The sequence below is a fragment of the Apteryx rowi genome, unplaced genomic scaffold, assembly GCF_003343035.1.
Source record: "Apteryx rowi isolate R43461 unplaced genomic scaffold, aptRow1 scaffold_11, whole genome shotgun sequence".
Classification (NCBI taxonomy): domain Eukaryota; kingdom Metazoa; phylum Chordata; class Aves; order Apterygiformes; family Apterygidae; genus Apteryx; species Apteryx rowi.
The window spans coordinates 1,206,056-1,229,082 of record NW_020447308.1 but is presented as its reverse complement, the minus strand read 5'-3'; the positions used below and the strand labels follow the sequence as shown (position 1 = coordinate 1,229,082).

The window sequence follows — 23,027 nt, the reverse complement described above, 5'->3', positions numbered from 1 at the left end:
AAGTTTCCTGGATCCTTTTCAACTGAAGCAGATTTTCTTAGAATTGTCATTACTGTCTTTTACTACTATAATTAAATAACTGGGTTTCGTGTCTCCTTTCAGGATTAGTTATTTGGCTTCCTTGATTTAGCTGACATAAGTATATCCCTAGATAATTATGGAGCAACAGTCTTAGACTCGGAAATCTCTCAGCCTGGTTTTTTGGGTAATGGCTGAAATATGTGGTCAATTTATGCATTTCATATATACTGTCTGCATGCAGAGTGTATTGGAATAGCCCTCAACCTCAACCATATATCTGGAAGGGCTTGTGAAATTCTCCTTAAGGGGGGAAAATGTAATCTGTCTCAGGAAAGTATTAAGAAGTTATAATACAGGAATTTGGGATGGAGGAAAGGAAGGAGGGAAGGGAGTAGAAGTGGCGAGTTAGAATCCACACAAGGACAAAGTGATATGGAGGTGTTTCTGTTTCTGTTCAAAGAAAATGAAGTGGAACATGAAGACTTGACTCGGTCATTAAACCTTGTTAAAGATGTGATTGCTGCAGTCAACAGCAAAGTCAGCAATTACGAAAAGAAAATGCGTCTTGATGAGATCTACACCCGGACAGATAGCAAGTCCATCATGAGGATGAAGAGCGGCCAGATGTTTGCAAAAGAGGACTTGCGGCATCGGAAGCTCATCCGAGATGGGCCTGTTTCACTGAAAAATGCAGCTGGCCGGTTGAAAGGTAAGAATATCTTGCCTTGTGATCGTTGGGGGTAGGAATCCTCCTCAGACTTGCCATCTCCAGCAGTTATTTATTCTTCTGCTTTGAGAGATTTTGACAGTAGCTTTCCACCTGCTTTGCACTCGGTTCCCATCCTAGCATTTCTGCTACCTTGGGCTGTTTCTGAGGTGATAGCTGTTTATTCACCCTATGACTGGCTGCTTGCTGAAGGCTCACAAGGGAACGAGGTCTTAGTGTGTCAGCTGAGGAATCTAATCATCAGTGGATCCTTTGGGCCATGAGAACATTACGAGACTACAGTTGCACAGAGCGTTGAGTCATGTCTCTGCGCCTAAATACGCATGCGCAATGATTCCAGGAAGCACGCGCTGAGGCTGAAACCAAACCTCAAGTTCCCAGTGTCTCTGCCCACAAGCAGCGCTGCATTTCCTTTGCTCTAAAGGTCTGCAGTAGTGCTGTCCAGGCTCAGTGTGACATCCCCTCTCCCACCGACTACTCCAGAGCGGTGTCCCGGACATTTATTACTCTCAGACTTCTTGAGCTGCTGAGGCAAACTGACACTGTACTCAGGGGGGAAGTGAGGAGGATGGGGAGGCTCTGGTATCCCTGCAGCTTCCTCAAACTTGGTTTCATGTGTATTATTAGTTACTGGATCTTTTGAATTGCTTTTTGTTTGTTATCTAATGGAAATAAATTTTCTGAAGTGCCTTGCTCTACTGAGCAAAGCATCGAACTGATGTTCTCTACTGAATTAAGCACTAAATCTCCCAAGGAGACCTTAAGCTAGGACCACGGTAGTGCTAAGAGCAGACGATGCTCTGTTTCATGTTTCAGACTTGACAGAAAGACTGGGCTTTTTTTCCTCTCACTTCCAGCATCGGCTGTTTAAACCATCGTACTTGGGGATGAATGGAGTCTGGTAGCTGTTTGGTGTTATGCTGTGCAATGAGACAACGATATACTAAATTCTGGATAGGATAATATTTATTATGAGGTTTTGGAAATAGGAAGTTCACAGATGTTTTCTAGGCTCCCAAGAATGCTATTGACTTTAGATGGTGGATGGAGCAAGTCGTGCTGCTGTTGCGAAATTCTGTGATAAGTACAGGCTGCATTTGCATTTCTAAGCAGCCCCCCTTACCTCGGTCTGTAGTGTAAGCTCCCAGCAAAAACAGGTCCTGCAAACAAGCTGGAGAGTCCAGTAGGAGAGTAGCCGGTTCAGACACACTTTTGTGGGATTTGAAATGTTGCAAAGAGAAACATGGGAAGAGCTTTCCTTAGAGGATTTTAGCATTTCCCCTCTTGCACAGTGCACGGAAAATACAACGACAGGGGGGACTGGAATCAAATACAGACCTCTACAAGCCTCCAAACAGCTTTTAGTTCATTTTACAGCTTTGATAAAAGTTTATTAGTTCTTTTATCTCAGATGGTTTATGTCCTGCCAAAACAGAATGGAGGGAATTACCCATGGGATGGTTTAACTTTTCGGTTTGCTTCATCTCTGTCGCAAGATTTCCCAAGTATATTACAAAAACCTCTTTGTACTGAGGGATGAAGGTGGGGCACTATACTTGGTAGTTACTGTGCAACCTTGTTTTGATATAGCATGAGAAGACTTGGAAGTCTGTATGTGTGTTTTGGGAAAAGTCTGTAGGCTGATTTAAAATTTTATGTTCACTCCATATTGTGCTTTCTTCTCCTATGAAAGAAAGCCAAGTCCTGTATCTCACGCAGACTCCATTGACTCCCCTTGGATTTAGCAAGAGTTGTATTTGTCTGTGAGCGGAATTAGTGGTGGTTCCTTAAGTCAGTATATCCTGGGAAAGAAATTACAGCTGACAAATGCTGTTATTGCATGATAATTTGCGCTCCGCAAACCACTCAAGAGAACCGTAAAACCCAAGACTTCCTGTGCAGATCTCTTGCTCGAGGACCAAAATATTAATTGTTTGAGAAAACAGTGGTTATGTTCAGTAAGTGTCTCTAGCTTTCGCTCTTCTGTCTTGCCATAACTGTCAGACAGCTTGTGGCTGGAGAGGAGCATTGCAGCTTAGACAGACGAGGTCGGAGTCCTGCAGGTTTCTCAGGTGCAGTCCTCCATAGCACAAAGAAGTTGCTTCAGAGTAATCTGACACTGCCTTTCCATGAGCTGTTCCTATTGCTGCTGCGGGAGCTACTGCTCCTGCCAACGAGGAAACCAAACAGCACAGAAGACTGGTCCCACTTCTATGATTTGCAAAAACAGCCCTAATGTTCCCCAACAGCTAGGACATTGGTGTTATGAAAAGCTAAAGCTGTTTAGGAGTGGGTAGCATGGTTACACCATCTGGTATTCTTTTTCTTTTGCAGAAGTCCAGGCTGTTCTCCTCTCTGACATGCTCGTGTTCCTTCAGGAGAAGGACCAGAAGTATGTCTTTGCCTCACTGGTAAGGCTTCAGCATATTCTTTTCCTTCCTTTTCTATTTGAGAGATCCTTGATGTGTGTCCTGCAGTGAAGTCAGCCATTGCCTGCTAAACAACTTAGTTTTCTTGGCATTTAGGTTTTTGTTGCTTCTAACATTTTTGTTTCCTGAGCAGACTCCATTCTTTTCTATTGGAAAACATGTCTTCATTCCCCACCTCCCCTCAGTGATTTCTGCAGGGCCTTGGCACAGCTAATAACTGGCCTTGAAAATATGCCTGTCACTTGATACACTTACTCCTTTTCAGTTTGTGCAAATTGAAGCAGTGGTTGGGGGGGCCAGGTAATGGGATAATGTGAACATTGTAAAAACGAATCTTAGCAGAAGAAAATGTCCTAATACGCTGTGAACTGCTAAGGGGGAAAAAAAGCCTGCCACTGCAGTAAATTCATCAGAACAGCTTGCAGATTCATGTCAGAGGAATATATTTGTAATGCACGAAACTGAAAGCATTAGCTTTTGAAGGCAGGCCTCATAAAAGGGCTCAGCACACTGACCCGCTAGGGACAATCTAGTACCTAATTGCATCTGCTGGGGTTGTACCTTGCGGGCATGGTTTAGACTTTCTGTTCTTTGTGTTCTTTCCGCCCTTTGAACAATGTTTTGAAAGCAGTGGTCTGTTATTGCAGCTCCCTCAATGGTCTGCACAAACTCGGTGCCCTACACAGGGGGAGCTTTCGCCTTAGCGGGTTGATTACACAGGGACCATAGCACACAGCGTACATCGTCTTCCCTCAAAATCTTGTCCGTCGTGGGAGTCAGTTATAAGCTTCTGAGAACAGTAGAGCTTTTGTGGGATTTGAAAATAAGATATCATTCCATCCTAGGGAGCGTTTTCCAAGATAATGTGTGTGAAGCAGGCACTAGCAAGCTTCGCTAAGTTTAAGGAGCTGTGATATTAATGATAAAGTAGAGAGTGTGGGCAGGAGGAGGTGAGATAAAAGGTCTGCTGGAGACAGAGCAAAATACAGCAGAGCTTGCAAAATCACAAAGCCAATTTTAAATTAATTTTTTGTTGCGATGGAAGAAGGTGAAATGGCTTTTCCTACAGGACTGATAGAGGAAGACAAACCCCTGTTCTTAAAATGCTATATTTTTTAATTAGCCAATAGCTTCAGGAAATGTTTACAATCTGAGAAAGGTAACTGTATTGGCATTGGGACCTTTTGAATGCTAGTTTATATCTGAAAACTCTGGTACTTTTTGCCCTCCTCACCCATCTTTCCATCTGAAGGACCAGAAATCCACTGTGATCTCTCTGAAGAAGCTGATTGTACGAGAAGTGGCTCATGAAGAGAAGGGTTTGTTCCTGATCAGCATGGGTGCCAAAGATCCCGAAATGGTGGAAGTCCATGCCAGCTCCAAAGAAGAGCGTAGCAGCTGGATACAGATCATTCAAGACACAATAAACACCATGTAAGCTACCAAGCTGTTCTTGCAGGGCAGCTGTTGCACATGGTCATATTATGGTAGTAACTGAGACATGTCTCTCTTGTCCAGGGATAAAGACGAAGATGAAGGAGTCCCTAGTGAGTCTGAGTTGGAAAAGAGAGTGTCGGACACAAAAGTGAGAGAATTGAAAGGTAAACACCTGCCTGGGACAGGAGAACAGAGCTGGGGGGCATTTTTTGAAAAATTTTCAGGAACTGTAGTGATGGGGTTTGTGACCTTTTCTGTGTGCCTGGTTGAACTATGAGTCTTTCATGGGAGTGAGAATCCTGCATCCAGCAAATAACTGAAGTCCTTGTTTGCCCCTCTCTGTGTTTGCATCCTTGTTTCCGAGTTTGCTGAATGCTGTTGCTGAATGGTGGTGTTCAGGGCAGGGCTGTATCATCGTGTTCCACTAGATGGGGCCAGTATCTCAAGAATTGCTTCGTTTCTTTGCCGAAGCTTTTATTTTCTGTCTTCATCTCCTTTTTTCTGTTCATCCCCACAGAACAACTTCAACAGAAGGATAAGCAGATCCTCACCTTGCTGGAGGAAAAGGAGAAGATCTTCAGGGACATGGCAGACTGCTCTGTGCAAGAGGACCTGCCAGGCTCCAGAGTGCTGTTCAGAGCCAACACAGAGGAGGCACCAAAAGGAGAGGCCATTATGAAAAGTGCAATAAATGAAGGTGAGCAAGCCTGGGTCGCACGTTAATTACACTGACCCACATGTCCAACTCGCAGTGAATCCGTCAGCTCTCAAGCATGTGTTTTTCAGGGGGAGTCACCTCTTAATGAATGAATGAATAACAGCATAGAGCATAGATAGATGTTGCTACTCACAGTTGTGAGTATTGTGTCAGGGACAGGTCATGAGGATCGGAAAAGGAAGCAGATACTGATGGTTGTTAGATGGTTGGCAGATGAAAACTTGGGCAACTTTCCAGTGTGATTTCTGGAGAGGGTAAAAATTATTAAATGCTGTAGACAGAGCACACCAGGGTTGTCTGGCAAAAGGGAGGGAGGTGTAAGCCAGTGCAGAACTCCAGGTGTTGGAGTTTATGCCCAGACAGACTGAGTTCTTACAGGGGGGAACATGCGCTGTTCCTATCATTGTCACAGAACTAATAATTCATAGTGTTGAAAAGTGTGTGAATTTCTGGCCTGAGCTCAATTGGGAAGAAAACGGCTCAGAAAGCCTGAGATCATCTCTAAGAGAGAGATTGTTGCTTTTTATCCTACCAGTTGAACTGCTGCAAGGTCTGGTGAGCAGGAGCCTAGGCAGTGCCCTTGGGCAGCAGGTCAGCAGCGCCACCATCGAACAAGAAGGAGGAGTTGGCCCCGTCTCTCTCCCTAGACGGGCAGAAACTTTTGGAGGATTTGACAGTCATCAGATGAACGCCTCCAAGGGTGAGTAGTTAAATTTGTGCATATCAGCATTTGTTAATAATACATAATGTCATTGTGGCCTCTTGCTTCAGAAGGACTCCAGCAGCTGGTGAATTCTGATTTCCCAGCTCCCCTCCCGTAATAGTAGAGAGATCAAACACCGGATGAGAAAATGAATGTATGTACAGGGGGAATGATGGTTATTGAAAACCCATAGCTATGCGAGGATTAAACACCTGAACTCCTGACTCTCTTCTCTCTCTGTGCTCTAAATCATCCTCCTCCTTTACGCACGTGCCACGGGAACTCATTTGGCTTCCTTACAGATCAGTTTCTTCATGATGTTCTTCCTGCTGCAGTATCTCCAGCTCTGTTTTCCAGTTTCCAGTTACCTCCCAGCAGGAGGAGTGCTGGTCTCTGGTGCTCAACCATTTGCAGACGTACAAGCATATTGCTGAATCAAGCGCCTTCCCCCATCCCTGTGCTCCCTGTGTATTTGCGTCCCACATACAACTGCACGTTACTCCTGCAATTAAGTCTCCCCCCCAAAAATGAGTGAATACTTGTCTCAGATGTCTAGCTGGATGCTTCCCAGTGCTCTCTTTCTTTGCTTTTTCATCAGAAACTTCCCTGTCCCTGAATTCCTTGCTCTGTGCTCTCGCTTACGCTCCCGATACTGTCAGCTGTGCTGTGCTAGTGTCTGTCTCCCAGCTTTGGGATCGCTGGGCCCCTCTCTGACCTTCCGCAGCGTTAGCTCCAGACAGTCAGACATGAGAAGCATGTAGAGATTTCCTCGGCCATTGGAAAGCTGCAAAGCTCCCAACAGGCCTTGTCATGGTAATGACAAATACATTCACACTGAGAGCTGGAGGGGTTTGTCTGCAGCAGTGCCTCTCTCTCTTGCAGTGATAAATGGGACAACCTCAGGCTGCTCGTAGCCTAGCTCGCCCCCTACACTGTAGAAATAGCCTCTTTTGAGTTAGATTGTTATTCAGTAGTAACAGGGTCTTGGGAGATTTGGGGGGAAGGAATGCAGGGCCTGTTTCTTCAGCCGTAGAGCAGGACGTGGGAAACCCACCTTCATCTCCAGTTCTTGTGTTCACACGCTGTGCAGCCTTGGGCAAGGCTCATAACCTTCCCCCGCTCCGTTCTGCGCCCCAGCAAAGCGGCAGGGAGGCATTTTCCTCCAGCAGAGAGGCCCAGGAGCGAAGCTCTGTGAGGAGGACGGAGCCTTTCGTAGCGAAGCCTGTCTGCGGGAAAGGGGAGCAGAGGGCCTTTGGACTAGCTGTGGTGTCCTTCACGCTGCTGCAGATACAGGTGTATGCTACGTTATTCGTCATTAAAAGAGAAGCAGTAGGGGTGTTACCAGAGCAAGCGGGGGTTTTGCCCCGTGGGCCTCTTGTCCGGCAGGGTGCACACGGCTGGGCAAGAAATGGGGGACTGAAGAGCTGTGCGGCTGCTTCCCTGCCACGGGAGCAGGCTGCGCTGATCGGGGCATGGGCTACAACCCGTTTAGCCCTGCAGGTCAATTCAGTCCTGCTTGGGAGCACTGATATGAGCCATCCAGGGGGAAATTAGGAAGAGAAGTCCAGTGTCCTCCTGAAGATGCAGGTTTCTAATGACTGAGGCTGTGGAGAAATTGTTAGCAAAAAGTTGCACGGCAGTATCTGACCCAGCATCTGACACAGCTGTAAATCCCATTTAGACAGAGAGCACTGAAACTTTACCTGCAGTAATATACCCTGATACGATGATGTTATTGCTCTCCATCTGTTCTTAATCAGCCTCATGTCCTCTCAGCAAATACTCTTCTGGAGTAGAAACTGGTTTGGGGGTTAGGCAGAGCTAATAGGAGAGTGCTGAAACTTATCAGCACGTTGTCTGAAACCAAAGTCAGTCCTAATCTGAGTTCACATCCACCTTTTCTGGTGTGCTGGCATGTTCTGTACACACAGGAAGCAGATGCACTTAGTTCAAACGTCAAGAGATCTGTGAACCTTTTGTAAAACATCTCGGTTTCCTGTATTAAATTTCTCAGACAATAGCAAGTTCATCTATGGCTTAAAATGTTAAATAACCATTGTCAATGCTGGCTCCTTCCTTTAGGTGGAGAGAAGGATGAAGGCGACGATGCTCAGGACCTTCGGAGAACAGAATCAGACAGCATTTTAAAGAAGGTATTTCTTTACGATTAGATGTACCACAACAAGTTAAAAATGAAATAAAATTGGAAGTGTGTAGTCAAAACCACTTTGCTGTAGCTAAAATCCTCACTTGAAAACCACGTCAAATGAGTAATATTCCTTTGTGGCACAGGTTATCTGCCATCTGTCTGCAGATCAACTAAAACACGTGTTTAATTATGCATCATTATTGAAATGTCAAGGTCAAATACAACCTTGCATGCATTCTTGCTGTGCATCAATTCATCATATCACTACAAAACGATCCCTAATTAACATTTGATTTTATATGATTTTTACTTGCCTAAAAAACATACATGAGTTCTCCCAGAATGGAAAATGGGAGGGTTTTAATGTGCCTGTCATTAGTCCTTCAAAACACATTTGGTGTGATTTCTCATTTGTCCTCATATTAAAACTATGCGATCTTTTCACAGGGTGGAAATGCTAATCTTATGTTCATGCTGAAAAGGAATAACGAGGTAAGAACTGATTCTGTTGTGCAAGCGTTTCCTTCATTTAAGTGCCAATTGAATTTGTCTCAATAGGTGTTAACGTAGGAGAAAATATATTTCATATGCTGAAGTGCATGCAGACCTTTAAATACATTAAACTGCACCCACGGTGTCATTTATTTGTTTAACCTTGGATGTTCAGAGAGTGAATTGGCTGACTGTCATCTGCTTGCCAGCAGGATGATATGTGCTGATTATGGGCATCAAGGGTTAATTACTGCTAGGATGTGCAGGACTGTATTTATTGTGCATCTGCAGATAGAGGGAGTTTAATTGTATGTTGCAGGTGCAGTGAATTGGGGCATAACTCCCAATTAGCATTAACGGCAGAATGAGAAGTCATTCTCTTAATACTAGCTATCACGCAACTCTTGCAAATAACGCTGGTTTTGTTGGTTGATTTGGGGTAGGTTTTTGTTTTGGTCTAAAAAGTAATTGTAGGATAGACAGGATTCAGAAAATTTGTAGCTGGGCTAAAAGTATGTTTAGGAATAGAGTATCACCCCGGAGTAGCTTGCTCTTGGCACTGTGTCAATGCACGATGTGTTAGCATTCACCTGTGTTTTCAGAGAGTCTCTGTGAATACACCTGCTGAATTTGTATGTCTGTCGTATTCTTTTTTGCTGCCACAGTTTTCATGTACGACAGTGGGGGTTGTATGGGTGGTCTGATGTAGAAGGGAGCAAGCAGTACAGGTTCATTTTAAGATTTCTCCTTTTTTACTCCTGGAAGTTGTTTCCCTGAAAACTTGAAATGACCTCTTAGATTTCATCCCAGTTGCTCTGTTTATTCATGAGCAAGTTGATGCTGCAGGAAACGGTTCAAGGAGACACCCCGCGAGTTCCCGCGAGGTCTGTGCTGCTGCACACGTTTCCTTCCCATGGCAGTCTGTGAGCTCCAGGGGCTGCAGACAGGTTGATAAGTGACAGCTTGCTGCACTGATTGCTAGAAAAGTGAGGAAAATAATGCTAGGCACCTCTGAGAGGTGTCTAAGGGAAGTATTGTGGCCAGCTTGTGCGGCAGGGGGTGATGCAGTTGTTGCAGGTGAAACGTAAGAAAGGGGGGAGTCGGGGTGGAAGGATGGCCACAGCCTTCAACGCTCTGGCTCGTAAGACTTATCCATGGGGTCCTAGTTGGAAAGGAGAGTGCTTTACTGGTGTCCTGGCACCCAAGTGAGGTCTAATAGCAACGCTTTTGTTTCCTTGCAGCAGGTTCTCCAAAGCATTACCAACCTCCATAAGCTGCTCAGTGCTTTGCAGGTAGGCTAGCCATTTGTTCAGCTTTTGCATGTCATTTGCCCAAACTGCACATCCCCTCGGCTGGTAACGGTGACTCACGCTTCACCCCCATCCCTCCTGCCCGCTCACCTTTTCTGTCCTCATGTGCCTGAACAGCCTGCAGCAGGCTGGAGTGCAATGTCCTGGCAGAGCGGTAGGAATTAGCTGCTGCCTAAGCGACCAGCTGACAGATCAGAGCTAGCCTGAATTTGGGAAGCCGGTGGGGGAGATTGTGAGACCTAGTCTGTGCCAGAAAACCTGCCACGACTGCATCCTCCGATTGCCCAGCAGTAAACCGGCAGTGTTGGGCTATGGTACACCAGAGGACGAAGTGATTGTGCACTGCGTCCCCATGAGCTGCCCAGGGCTGGAGCTGCTTTCTGTGGACAGGGCTGCAGTGATTTCTCCCTCCCTCCCTCCCTCCCTTCTCAGGCTGTGGTGCTGCAGCAGGACACCTTCATCGAGGATCAGAAGCTGGCTCTGAGCGAGAGAGCGCTGACCCGAAGCCTCTCCCGGCCGAACTCCTTGATAGAGCAGGAGAAGCAGCGCAACCTGGAGAAGCAGCGCCAGGAGCTGGCCAACCTGCAGAAGCAGCAGGCGCAGCACCAGGAGGAGAAGCGGAGGCGAGAGAAGGAGTGGGAAGCCCGGGAGAAGGAGCTGACGATGCAGGAAGCCCACCTGGCCCAGCGAGAGGAACAGGTCCAGAAGGGGCATCAGGATCTCGAACGGGAGCGGGACGAGCTGCAGGTGAAGAAAGCTTCCTACCAGCTCGACTTGGAGAGACTTCGTACAGCACAGAAACAGCTGGAGAGGGAAAAGGAGCAGCTCAAGAGAGACATGGAGCGATTACCTCAAACGCGGTTGGAGCCTGACCACAACCAGGTAAATGCTGCCAACAGCCACACCGCTGGGAAAGCAGTGCTCTGCTGAGAGCTTGCCGCCTCTCTCCAGGCGCTTGGCTGGCTGCTGGGCTGGCTGCAGTGGGGCAGAAATAGGTGGACTCAAGTCTGGATCCAGAAACACAGGGCCTGAGTTTTAAAACTGGCTCTTTTTTTTTTTGTATGTGATATTCAGTGCTGCATTTGTTGCACCTGAAGAGTGGCCGAGGTACTGCCCCTCACGTGCAGGGCCTTGATATAATGTGTGCTCAGGCTCTTTGGCAGTTCCCGGGGAAATGTGCGGTTGTAACACCTTGTCTCTGCGGGAGGCCTTGCCTGTAAGGTCATTTGCGTTCTGCCCGCTTTTCGGTGCCATTTGTAGGCAAATGGCAGAACGGAGGTGGCTGGATCGTGGAAAGCACACTAGAAAATCCAGGGAGGTGTGTATTGCATTTCATGATGGCCCTCACCCCACAAGGCTTCAGCTCTGCGGTGCAATTAGGCAAATGAGAATTTATTCTCAGAAACAGTGCAAGCACTGCTGGTTACTTGCACCCTTCTACTGTCACAGAAACCACTTGCAAGCTCCTATAAATAAAGGACTGATAACCACAGAGGTAAGCCTTGTTGTTTGCAGTTCATGCTTATGCCAGCCTCCAGAAGCATTCTTGATACCTAGCAGAGAGATGGACATTGCCCCTGTCCTAAAGAGTCTGGATGTCTGCCACCTAGACATGGCTCAGCAAGCAAAGGTCACTTGCTCTGGTGCAAGAGGCTTTTGGTGTCTGGCTGCCCAGAGCAGAAAGAAAAGCTTGTGCACAGATCTTGTTCTGTACTGTGCATTTTTTAGCAAGTTGGGGTTTATTTTCTGTTACAGTGCAGCAGTCTGGCTGAGGAGAACATGCCTCAGTTTGCAAAACTTGGGCTGAATTTGAACTTTAAGTCTGTTGTTGATCATTTGTTTGTTTATAACTCACTAATTCTGAATGTAATTTGCTTTGAGCTGTAGCAAAATTAGCTTGTAAATGTTGGACCGTGGAACAGAAATGATTTGGGGTGCCAGAATGGACTAACTGTGGAGCTCAGCAGTGAACTCTGAGTAGCAAATAATCAGAAGGGTACTTGCTTCCTACCACCCCCCGTTACTGACCAAGCCAGAAATTGTCCAGTTGTACAACAAAGCTGTTTCAGCATCAAGCATATACATACATATTAGGGACATGGATGCTGTGGGAAAGGCTGAGAGGTAAAATAACCATAAAACCTGGTAGATCAAGAAAAGGAAGCAACTTTTGGAGGCAGATACCTTACTGATGTTTCAGAGCTCTTAATAGCGGGTTTGGTGAGGCTCTGTTGAGCTGATGTTTTGATCTTCCCTTTGAATACATGAGAGCTCGATTACATCCTGAGACAGACATTAGAAAAAACAGGAAAATGTTTCGCTTTCATCTTTTGCTTGGGAAGGCTTCCTTTGACACATGGCTCCCCGAGCCTGGGTGCTGCGTTCCCTTCCTGGAGAGACACACTGCTCCTTGGCCTTCTGCCACCGTCTGTATGCGTGCACGATGCAGGCTGAGTCCCAGTATTGAGATCGTACAGAATACTTGCCCTCGGCTTGTTGATACATAGCGTAGTACATGTAGGAGCAAAAGACGTTGGAGTGTTATTCTTTTTATGCCTGGTCTTTTTGTCTTGAAGAGAGGGGGCTGCTTCTCGCGTTGCTTTGCCTGGACAGAGGACCATTTCTTAGGTGGTGAATGGGGCTAGGTGTTGAGAATAGCAAGCTCCATCTCTGTCAGCGTTCTAGGAAACATCTTCCTATCCAGGTTCCCTACTAGCCCCTTTCATGCCCCTGTAAAACACTTCTTTTTCTTTTATAGGTTTCAAATCTACATGACAAACTTGCAAGAGTCCCCTCCCTGCCCAGCACCGAGGATTCCTCCAAGCAGAAGAGCCCTTCCCTTCTCAAACAGGGGCACTTTGATGCAGAACTGTCTGTCTCCCCCAAAAGGAATAGTCTTTCAAGGACACACAAAGAGAAAAGCACTTTCCATTTGCTTAGCACAACAAACCAGACTAACAAGGCGGCTGAAGGACAGCCCCAGATGCCTACCCGCCTCTTCAGTTTAGCCAAACCAAAGGAGAAAAAAGAAAAGAAGAAGAAGGGCAAAGGACATCGCTCCCAACCATCTGGTGAGTGTCAGAGGAGATTGTAGATGGTTTTCAGGGTCAGTGAGCTGGCTTTTCCCTCCAGTCAGCAAATTTGGGGAGGCAATGAAATCTAGCCTTGAGCGGGGGTGGTAACACTGAGGGATGGAGAAAATCAGACGTGACAAGGTGGAGTTTCTAGCTTAAAGCAATCTTCTCTGTATCATCCTTTGCGAAAGTAAGCAGAGGGTTATCTGAGGAGCCATGTCTCTCCTGTGGGCTGTGGCTGCTGCAGGAGCCTGTTTTGCAGCCCCGGGAGGTGTCTCGAGAACACGCAGTGCTCCCCGCTCCTTGCCTTTCCTGGCCTGTCCTGAGCAGCTTCACAGACCGCATTCTGCCTGTGTTTTTCAGCTTACTTTGCTTTGAGGAGGAAAATTCCCTGCTTCAATACATCTGCTTTCAAAGCTCTAGTTGGGATGCTCCTGCCTGTCCCCTCCAGCACTGCTGGGTGCTCTGGCAGTGCATTCCCATTTATGTTCAATACTCGTGGCCCTTCTAGTTGCCTCGCCTTTCCCCACTGCGGCAGTATCTTGTCTCCTAATCTGAGCGAGGAAACCAGGCGGTGATTTTCTGTGGTGGTTTTGTAGCACCATGTGCAGTTGGGCACCTCAGACCTGTGACCCCCAAGAAATTTGATCTCGTGCCCTCAGATGACGGCCTAACACCTGTCAACCCTCTGCTGGTTTGCTATTTCCCAACTTGCGTGTTCAGTGCACAGGAAGGTTCGGCAATTATGAGATGTAATTTCATTAAAACTCGTCAGGGAACCGGCAATCTTTTAAGGCACCTGGTGGGGTGGGCGGACAGTGGGGCTTCCTGGAGTACAGGGTCCTTCTCTGCCCATTATTCCCATAGTGATTCCCACCCCATTTCCCTCCCCAGATTCTCACTCGTCAGAAGCACCACCAGAGGGTGAGGAGATCTTTTGCTGAGCGCTGGCGCCGGGTCTGCAGGAGTACTCTTCGCCTCCACCACGCTGCGGCCAGATCCCCCCGGGGCCAAAGCCCACGGCTCTTCCTCTACCCATCAGTCTCACTCAGCTTTGGTACAGTGGACATCTCCCTGCCCGCTCCGCAGCGCGCTTCTGGTGCCTACATCAGACAAGCTACCCGGGGATTTTAAATAAAACATGTTGTAAAGGTCTGTAAGTGGTCGGAAAAGGCCTCTCTCCTTTGGTTTTGCATGAATTCTCACTGCAGAGTCTGACTACACTGCAGATAGTACCGCCTTTCTGTGCAAACCTTCACTTAAATCGGTTGGGATGAGAGAACATAGCCTTAAGGGGTCTGTGCCTTCAAATTCCCCTTTTCTGGGGAACATAACCAAAACCAAGCATTTAGCAAAAGATTAGGATTCTGCAAATGGTGCGTACACACTGGCATATATAGATATACTGTATATATACATATATGTATCTATGTATCCCCTGGGATATGCTTACAGTCTGTACAGCCAAGCTTAGCTCGGCCAGTGGGGATAGATGATACCTGATGACTTTCAGGGAGCGCGTAGATATTAAATATCTTGCCCTTACTACTCAGATTGTAACTCCATTGACTTGCACGCCCCTTTTGTGGCTCGTGGGATGTGGCATGTTTCAATTCAGAAAGGTACCTTACACCAGGAAGCAGTAACAGTGTAAAAAATAAAAATTCAGGAAAAACATTAAATTCAGGAGAAACGTGAAATAGAAAGTATTTCCAAAAGATTTCAGTGGGGCAGAGGAATTAAATGTTAAACTGTTTCCAAAATCAAGCAGAATGTCTTTGGGTGTGTTTAAAATGATGCAGAAAAGAGAAGTTCACTAAGCTTGTGTGAAGCAACCCCAGGGAGCCTGAACAGTGTTCAAGGGGGAACAGCTCAAAACAGCCTTTTCTGAGCAATCTCTGTGGGCTCCAGCTCATTCCTTCCCATTACTCCCTAAGTAAAGACTTTTTTTTGCCAGGATATATTTCTCCATTTGCATCTGACATCTCTTCATACAAACCTGATGACTTACTGGAGAAATGGCCGAAAATACACTTTTAGGGATCTTTCTTCTGTTATCTGTATTTTTCCTTCCCCCGCTTTTTACGTTATGACTGGACTTATGTTCCTCTGGATTTTGTCAGCTTCTCTAGCTTTTTACTAACCCGAAAGGACCCAAGAGCAATTTCCAAGCACTTCGGTAAGGACATCACAGATCAAAGGACTGAGCGCTGCGAGCAGAGTGACCTCAGGAGAGGCAGCTCCTAGTTCCTACGCCTGTACAACACTGTGCACTTAGGAACCATTACTGGGGAGAAAATCTATTCTTACGGACAAAGCACCGTGTGACAGGTCCAGAGTCCCAGCGCGCTAGGTCCGTGTCCATCGCTGCGCGGGCTCTGGTGAGCAGTGTCTGTGCACCTCCACGCTGCCGTCCGCGGAGCGGGCAGGCTCCCGAACGGCGCTCGGGATGCGACGTGTTTATGCAGCTGTTGAATAGGGGGATGCATTCAACGGGGGAAGAGGCACGCAGCAAGCCAAATTTTTTCCAAAGTTTTTGTTCTTCCACACCCTCTCAGGGGATTTGCCGCAGCGGATTTGTAAATGGTTATGAGACGCTATCAGCTTCAAATAGCTCAAGGGTTTGCTCAAACAGTTTGAAGCTGTCAAGTGCATTTCCTTTCCTCCCAGTTTTTCTTAAAAAAAAAAAAAAAGAAAAAACACACTTTTTTTCTTGCACTATCATTTGATTTCAATTTGCTCTTTAACTTCTCACAAGCTAGTCCCATGCAGCAGTTTTCAGAGTTCAGCGCTAAGAAGTAGCGGCAGCATTGGCAGTGAGGTGGGTACTTAAATTGGTCTGCCTTGATCAGCGCGGGAGTCCTGAAAAGCCCACCTGCTTTTGAAGCTCTCTAAACTATTAAGACTCAAAAAAAGGAAGAAAGCAAAGAGGTTTGAGATTTATTTTTATTTTGCTTTTTTTTTAATATTATTTGGTGCTTGTTCTTAGTTGCAAGCAGGGCTTGCAAAAATATTTATCTTTCTGTTTATTTGAAAGAGTTCTTTTTTAAAAAAGTGTTTACTTGGTTTTATTTTTTTAGTTTTACTTTGCCTTTGTTTGGGGGGTTATGGGGGTTGGTTTAGGGTTTTTTTTTTTTTTTTTTTTTTTTTTTTTTTTTACCAAGAGATTGGTAACCAAATGCTCTTATCTCTCTGGTTCCTACAAAAATAGGGTTTGGGCAGTGCTGCTTAGCAGTCTCTGCAATTCCCAGAGTTAACAGAATTTCAGCTGAGAGCTTTCTTTAAGGCACAGCATTTTGGGGCCAAAAAAATTTGGAAAGAGAAGTGGTGACTTCAGACAAGACTCCTGCTATCAGTTAGTTTCTTTGTTTAACTACTTTGTTTAGGTTTTCTCATACCTCTTGGAGGCAAAGGGAAAGCCAAACACAGAGCATATTCCCGTGAGGTGAGGGTCTGATCGTCCAGGGAGATCCAGGCAAGTCTTCTCCTGAACTTGAAAGGAGCTGAAGGAGGCATGTGCTGATGTTGTGGTGTTATCTTTTTAATAAGAAAAACACTGATTTAACAAAGTAACTTCTGCCCTGCTATTTGTACATCTGCGAAAATGAATGTGCCAAGCTGAAATTTTTGGTTTCCAAATCAGTGCATGGCTCATTTACTGATGTATAAACAGAGATCAGTTCCCTGATATTTTGGAAGGCTCCTCTGAGTCTGTAATAGCCTTTGCCAGTACGAGCTTTTCTTTTCATCCCACTGTCTTTTCTCCAGTCCCAGTACATCCTGAATTTGTGAAACAGAGGAATGTCCCATGGCTCTGAGAAGGGCATCAAAAGGGAGACGTGACCCAGAGCAGTAGGGTCTTCCACTGGCTTGACTCTCTCTTCTGACCTGTGTAAATAAAAAAGAGCATTCAGTGCCCTAAGCAAAAAATCCATTTGCTGAGTGATCTCCCATGGTCCCCATGGTTTGAATCAAAAATACACCAACCAGAAATATTGCATATCAAAGTTGTTTTTGTCTTAAATTCTGATGGGCAGACATCCGTCATCCCTGGGGGATGTACATTACTGTATGATTCGCTTTGTGTTTGAATGAGGCTCCCCCATTTGAATGAGACTCCCACACTGCTTCCTTCTCCTTTCACCTTTAGGAAGGTGCAGGCTTGTTTTTATTTTTCTAGCCTTTTTTTTTTTTTTTGTGCGTCTCCAGTTTTCTTTGGAAAGGCTTGGCATTGGTTCCTGGAGTTGGAGTCCCAGTCTGATCCCTGCAGATTGCCTAGGGTTGTCTGCTAGAGAACAGCCCCAGTTTCACAGCACCAAAGCCTTTTCTTTTCCTGGCCTTAAGATGGTGTTTGCTTCAGTTGCATGCTTGGCACCCATTTTGCACCTCTGGAAAACATGTTATTTCCTCAGCCCAGCCTGACACCTTGTCTGGTTCCCATGGCCAGTCCCCTGATCCCATTCAGAGTATCCAAATCACCCCCTTTTGCCCTGGGTTCCTGGTACACAGGACAGGTAGGTTCAAAAATGTCTGTGAAAAGTCCGTATTGAGGGGAGGAGAGGACCGTGCAAGGGCCCTAAGAGCTTTTTTTGCTACTGTTTCACAGAGGGGAAAATCAGACTTTCCTCTCATGGGCTTTTGCTTTGCCCGGTCTTCGTCCCTACCCGACAGAAGGGGTTTCAGTGAACAGTGTAGTGAGGGCGCAGTCTCGGATGAGGTACAGAAGTGGTCAGTATTAGCTGAGGGCGTCAGGATACCCCAGGGAGCAGAGAGTAGCTCTAGCAAACGGTTTGAGACACGAAGGAGTTGGGTGGGGTTGGTCTCAGGCTCTTTCCAATGAAGCGATCATCTCAACATGTAACTTTATGTCAGTTTGATGCCATAAAGCACTTTAAATGGAATTGGTCCTTGTCCCTTTGCATTTTGCTTACGTGGAGACAATCAGGTTTCTAACTGCTTCCCCCTCTGCGTCCCCCGCACAATCCGAGCTGAAAGGAGGGGTATGCCACTGGGAAACCTGGCTTTGGTTTGGCTTTGCCTGGCCTGGGGGAGAAGGGGAGGAAGGGACAAGCTTTTTCTCTTAGTTTTAGACCAGTGTGGGTGTGAGTATGACAGTCCCACTGCAGACAGGGTGAGCCACCAGCCTTTTCCCTATGGGGTGTTTGGTCATCACTTACTCCTTCTGTGTGCATCTCCCTGGAGCTGTCCCACCTCACACCCAAAGGGCAAAAGTGGTCGTCCTGCTGGGAAAACCCAGGCTGGCATCAGCATCGCCTCCCGCACATGGGAACCGAGGCACTGCTGCGCGTAGGGAAGCGTTCCCGGCCGCCGTCCTCCCTCCAGCTCCTCCTGCTTTGGAGAAAGAGCAGAGGAGACGTTGCGGGGGGGATGCAACCAAGTGCAGTGCAGTGAGGCCCTTCCTGTGAGCTAGGTTATTTACTGTACAAGCCGTTCAGAGACCTCCCGGGTGCCGTCTCTGGGGCGGGAGCACTTGCTCCCATGGCGCGTGGCCTGTTTTTTTCCCTCTTGAAGCTTGACCACCGCAGAGAAGCACAGTAATGCCATGAGTTTGAGCAGATCTGTCCTGCCCTTCCCAGGCGCTAGTGTCTGTGGAGCCGGATAATCTTGGCACCTCCCTTGCGGTGCTAGAAATACCTTGAAGCTCCTGCTGCACCAGTACCCAAATCCAGTCCTTGCAAATGCCACCGAGTCGGAGAGGTTCATCAGGTGCCAAAGTCGCAAGGAAGCTGTCCAGGATGCCTGTGGAGGACTGGGCAGGGGGCACAGGAAAGTACCTGCTTAAATCCAACCAAACATTCCTTGTTAACCAGAACCCTGGAAATTTTTCTGCCTGCTGGCCAGGTTTGGGAATTTAGCGTAATTTAAGGCACCCTTTTACATAAACCTCCCCTAGCACTCGTAGCTCTTGCTTCGTTTGTCGGAAGGGGCAGCGGTCGATGGTTCGTTCTTGATCCGGCGATGGAGCTAAGCTTTAAAGATAGGCAAGCTGAACTGGGTCCGTCTCCTACACCTCATGCTCTTGGGTGATGGGAAGCGTAACACTAGCTCCCTGCCCACGCGCGTTTTAAGGGCTCTCGGCCCTTTCTTTCCACCCGCGTCTCACCGACATTGATGCTTCGCCCAAATATATTCTGCTTCCATCGCTTGGGGGGAGGGGGGACCAGGATGACGTTCACTGCTTTGCATACAGCTATGAGCTTTGTATGTATTTAAACCGTCTATAGGTATCAACCATTGCCGTGCTCTTAAGTATTTTACTTTTTTCTTTATCGATATTAAACACTGACTCAGAAAATCTATGTCCAGTTCAGTTCGCCTATGGTTAAAGTTTAGCCTGGTGTTTATTTTGTACTAATACGGAATGCACTTGAGTAATTCCCAGAACATTGAGGAGGTGTATTATAATAACCTGATATACCTCTGCTTTTGGTTTGTTTCTTAAAAAAAAAAAAAAATGCTTTGCATTTTTCATGCTGAACCCATTAAAAAAAAAAGGAAAAAAGTTTAAAAAATTAAAAGTTGAAAAAAGAATTTTTTAAAAAAAGAGGGTAAAACCTAATTGCTGTATGTTAATTTGTAATTATGTAAAAAGTGAGCAGGTTATTGACTGTAAAATTCTTCAGTTTTTCTGTAACTTGCCAGAAACCATTAGGTTTTGTAACAAGCTTTTATTTATCTTCCTTTTTTAGTTATCAGCATCAACCTCTTGTAAAGTCATTTTTCCTCTAAATAAATTTGATTTTAAGTCTGAATTTTCTGTCTGATTTATTTCCAGCGCTTTGGTATTTCTGCTGTTGACTTTGCTGCATGAATGAATAGCTGCAACCCTACCTGTGACTGAATGTTTGCGTTACTTTTATCATCTGGATTCCGGTGTGCACCTCTCAGGCTCCTTATTTTCATTCTCTTAAAGGATTTACATTTTGCTAAAGGGCGTATGGCCATAATGATATTTAACTTTTTTTTTCCCCCCCACACGGGGCTTTTCATCTTTTTGCAAGAAGAGGAAGTGTCAGAGCCGTTATCTCAGCCACTTCGGCTCCAAAGCAGGCTTTGAACGTTGAGATAAACGGCAGTCCGGTGGCTGCAGTATGCAATCTTCTGGCCTATAGTTTCTGTAACCTGCCAAAATTTCTAGACGCTTGAGTCAAAACCGAGCCGACTCAGCTCGCAGGATGCTTTGTCACGTGCACGTTTTGGCAGAGAGCAGCGCGAGGTCTCGTGGTGGGGTGGACGTGGGGAGAGGAGGAGAGGTCTTTGCATCCCCGATGCAGCAGCTTTGCACATTTCCACTTCCCCAGGAAGGAGGAGGCCCCACAGACATGTTCTAGCCGGCGTTAAGGTCACTGCTGTCCCCTGGGGAGGAGAAGGTACTTTTTGTTCCCAGTGCTTGCAGGCATCAGTCCAGGCAGAAGAGGGTGCCAAAAGCCCAGTGCCAAAGTATAGTTCGTTCCGGGTGCACGAGCCGGTAGCACGCTGATCACCGAGCTGTGATGAGCCCGCGCGGTGGGGCACGACACTTCAAATTTCTCCTCCGTCATTTTCTTTTATCCGTATCCGGCCGCCCCTACGCGCCATTAGTTGTGCAAGGGGCTTCAGCAGCCTTTCTGCCCAGCGGAGCAGCAGCGAGACCCTCGTCCACGGCTGCTTTGCTCTGCGTATGGCTTCTGAAGCAGACAAAGTGCTTAATTTAGATCTATTATTTTACTCACCTTCAGTGGTGAGATCAGGAAGGAGAGGGGACGCTTGAGGAGAAGCAGAGCTCTGATCAAAGCCTTGAGGCTGTTGGCACGAACGTGGCTTGGTGGCGTTGGGTTATTTCTTAGAGGCATTAGGAAATGCCAACCCACCCGCTTTGCCCCTTAAGCCACTAGTACACCGCAACACCTATTTCCCCCTTCGTGTCTGTGCCGCGTGCGCCGTTTTAAGCAGCTGCATCGCGTCCCTGCACGCAAACCTACCCACTGCGACGAAGCGCTTGCTCAGAGATGGGCGATGACAGGAGATGAAAGCGTTTGTTTATCTCTAACGCTGTCCGCTAATCCTCGTTTTATCTGCAGTCCCAGCTCACCTATTTACCAAAGCAAACAAAAGCTTGCTCTGAAATGACGGCACCCGCATTCGGCATTCAAAGAGCACTTTTTCCTCTGGGCCCCTCTGCGCTCTGCAAATTGGATGTTCGACAGCAGCACGGCTTGCAGCCCGCGGCGGGGCTGACACCAGGAAACCTCGCCACGCTCCCATGGGGGCGAGGGCCCCCTTCACCGCAGGGCCTGGGATGATCCCAAGGCTTCACACTGTTGTAGGGAAACAATGGATTCTCCACCGCTGGGAACACGAGCTGCTGGTGCTGCTGGCAGGGCCGGGCAGAAGCAAGTTTCCCAGCTGCAATGCGAGGAGCGGCCATCATGGGAGGAGGAAGAGGGTATTTACTGATTGCAAATTACATGTAGCAGGAAACAAAATTCTTGCTGAATCGCGCACAGTCCCGCAGGCGAAGGGCCAGGGTGCAGAGCGAGCAGAGCGCTCGGCTCTGGAGCAGCCTGAGCTTTGCTTGTCCTGCAGGGCGCAAAGCAAATCACTCCTGTTGCCGCAGGCCAGAGGGAAGCCTGGGCCATGCAATGCAAATTGCCTTTGCGCAGGAAGAAAAGGAAGGTCCCACCTTTCCTGGCTATCTGCATGTGGCAATATGAATAACCAAGCACAGTCTTTCGCAATTTCATCCACGATTAATGCTCTGAGCTGTTTTGGTATGGCTAAGATGATGAAATGGATGTTCTCTTCAAGCCACATGGCTCAATTATTTTAGAGGATCCCCTAGCAGGAGTGTTATGTTTCTGAGCATACCAGGTCCAACTGGGTTTGCCTAACCCTGGCTTCTCCTTAGCAGTCAGAGGTGAAACAAAAGCCCAGCAGATCTCAGCTTGGCCACATGGCAGGTCACCTGGACATGACTGGATTTTCACTAGCACTTTCAATCAAAAGGGCTCATAGAGGGTCCTTGCATTTAATCAGCCTCTAAGAAGAGCATGGATAAGTGTGGGACAGCTTCTTCTAAAAGAGGGTTTAGTGACACCTTTTACTTTTGCCTTATCTGCATTTCCTCTTTCCTGCCCTTGCTGAGTTCAAATCCTGGAGCTGGCCCCACGGTGAGAACCACAGGGGAGGAAGCAGGTGTGCATTGGGCAGGGGCTTCAGACAGGATTTTCTTTCTTGTAGTTTTTGTTAAACTAATGGGAGAAGAAAAGGCCAAATCCTAATTAGTTTAGTGTTAGATGCCTTGTGTTCAAACACAAGGTGACCAGTAAAGGGATGAGTTACCGTAGAGGACACCTGGGCTTTGTTAATTAGTTGGAAGGATGATAATGCTGCAATGTGTTGATTTGTTTAGGGTTGGAGCATGTTCAAATTAAGGGGAAAATACTGTTTGACACTAGCAACTGATACGTGAGATGCATTGCCTTGACTTTTTAAAGATTTCGTCTACACATGCTAGATTAAGTAATACTGGGATCTGGATGCGCGTGAAGGCTTGTTGATACCCAGGCTGACTCCTGGTTACAGGTGTGACTACGTAATGAACACGGGACAAGGTGCAATAAAAAGGAGCGGTAACGAATGTGACTTCTGGCACTGTTCCCTGAGATGCCGATCTCCTTGTTTCCGCCGTGCAGGGGCTGTGGCTGTGAGAGACCTTGCTTGGCGATTGCGCTGGCCTTGATTTTGGCAATAAAGTTAACTTGCCTGGTGACGGGCGCTTTCCGTGCAAGCACGGCTCCTCACAGTGACCTTCCCGTGCTGGTTTGGAGGAAGGACCCTAATGCCAGCACCGCAGCCTCCACAGCTGCAGGCTGTAAGGAGCACCCTGGGATGGTGGTGGGACAGGCCCAAGGTGCCCCTTGTCACCCCTGTGGTGTCTCAGCACCTCTAGATATACTCCACCACC

At 47.1% G+C, this 23,027-nt stretch overlaps 1 protein-coding gene across 5 annotated transcripts in view; it reads left to right on the top strand.

Annotated features, from left to right (window-relative positions):
• AKAP13 (A-kinase anchoring protein 13) overlaps window positions 1-16,116 on the top strand; it is a 212,700-nt gene extending 196,584 nt beyond the window's left edge. For 4 of the 5 annotated variants that reach the window (XM_026074447.1, XM_026074429.1, XM_026074418.1 and 1 more), the window contains exons 28-39: window positions 482-730; window positions 3,083-3,159; window positions 4,430-4,611; window positions 4,696-4,778; window positions 5,132-5,311; window positions 5,868-6,032; window positions 8,118-8,188; window positions 8,632-8,676; window positions 9,918-9,968; window positions 10,419-10,868; window positions 12,745-13,057; window positions 13,955-16,116. In XM_026074447.1, the coding sequence (XP_025930232.1) occupies window positions 482-730; window positions 3,083-3,159; window positions 4,430-4,611; window positions 4,696-4,778; window positions 5,132-5,311; window positions 5,868-6,032; window positions 8,118-8,188; window positions 8,632-8,676; window positions 9,918-9,968; window positions 10,419-10,868; window positions 12,745-13,057; window positions 13,955-14,004 (1,916 nt within the window). In that variant the 3' untranslated portion in view covers window positions 14,005-16,116. The remainder of the gene's footprint in view (window positions 1-481; window positions 731-3,082; window positions 3,160-4,429; window positions 4,612-4,695; window positions 4,779-5,131; window positions 5,312-5,867; window positions 6,033-8,117; window positions 8,189-8,631; window positions 8,677-9,917; window positions 9,969-10,418; window positions 10,869-12,744; window positions 13,058-13,954) is intronic. The other variant, XM_026074438.1, reaches the window with a different exon arrangement.
• Window positions 16,117-23,027: the final 6,911 nt, after the last annotated feature.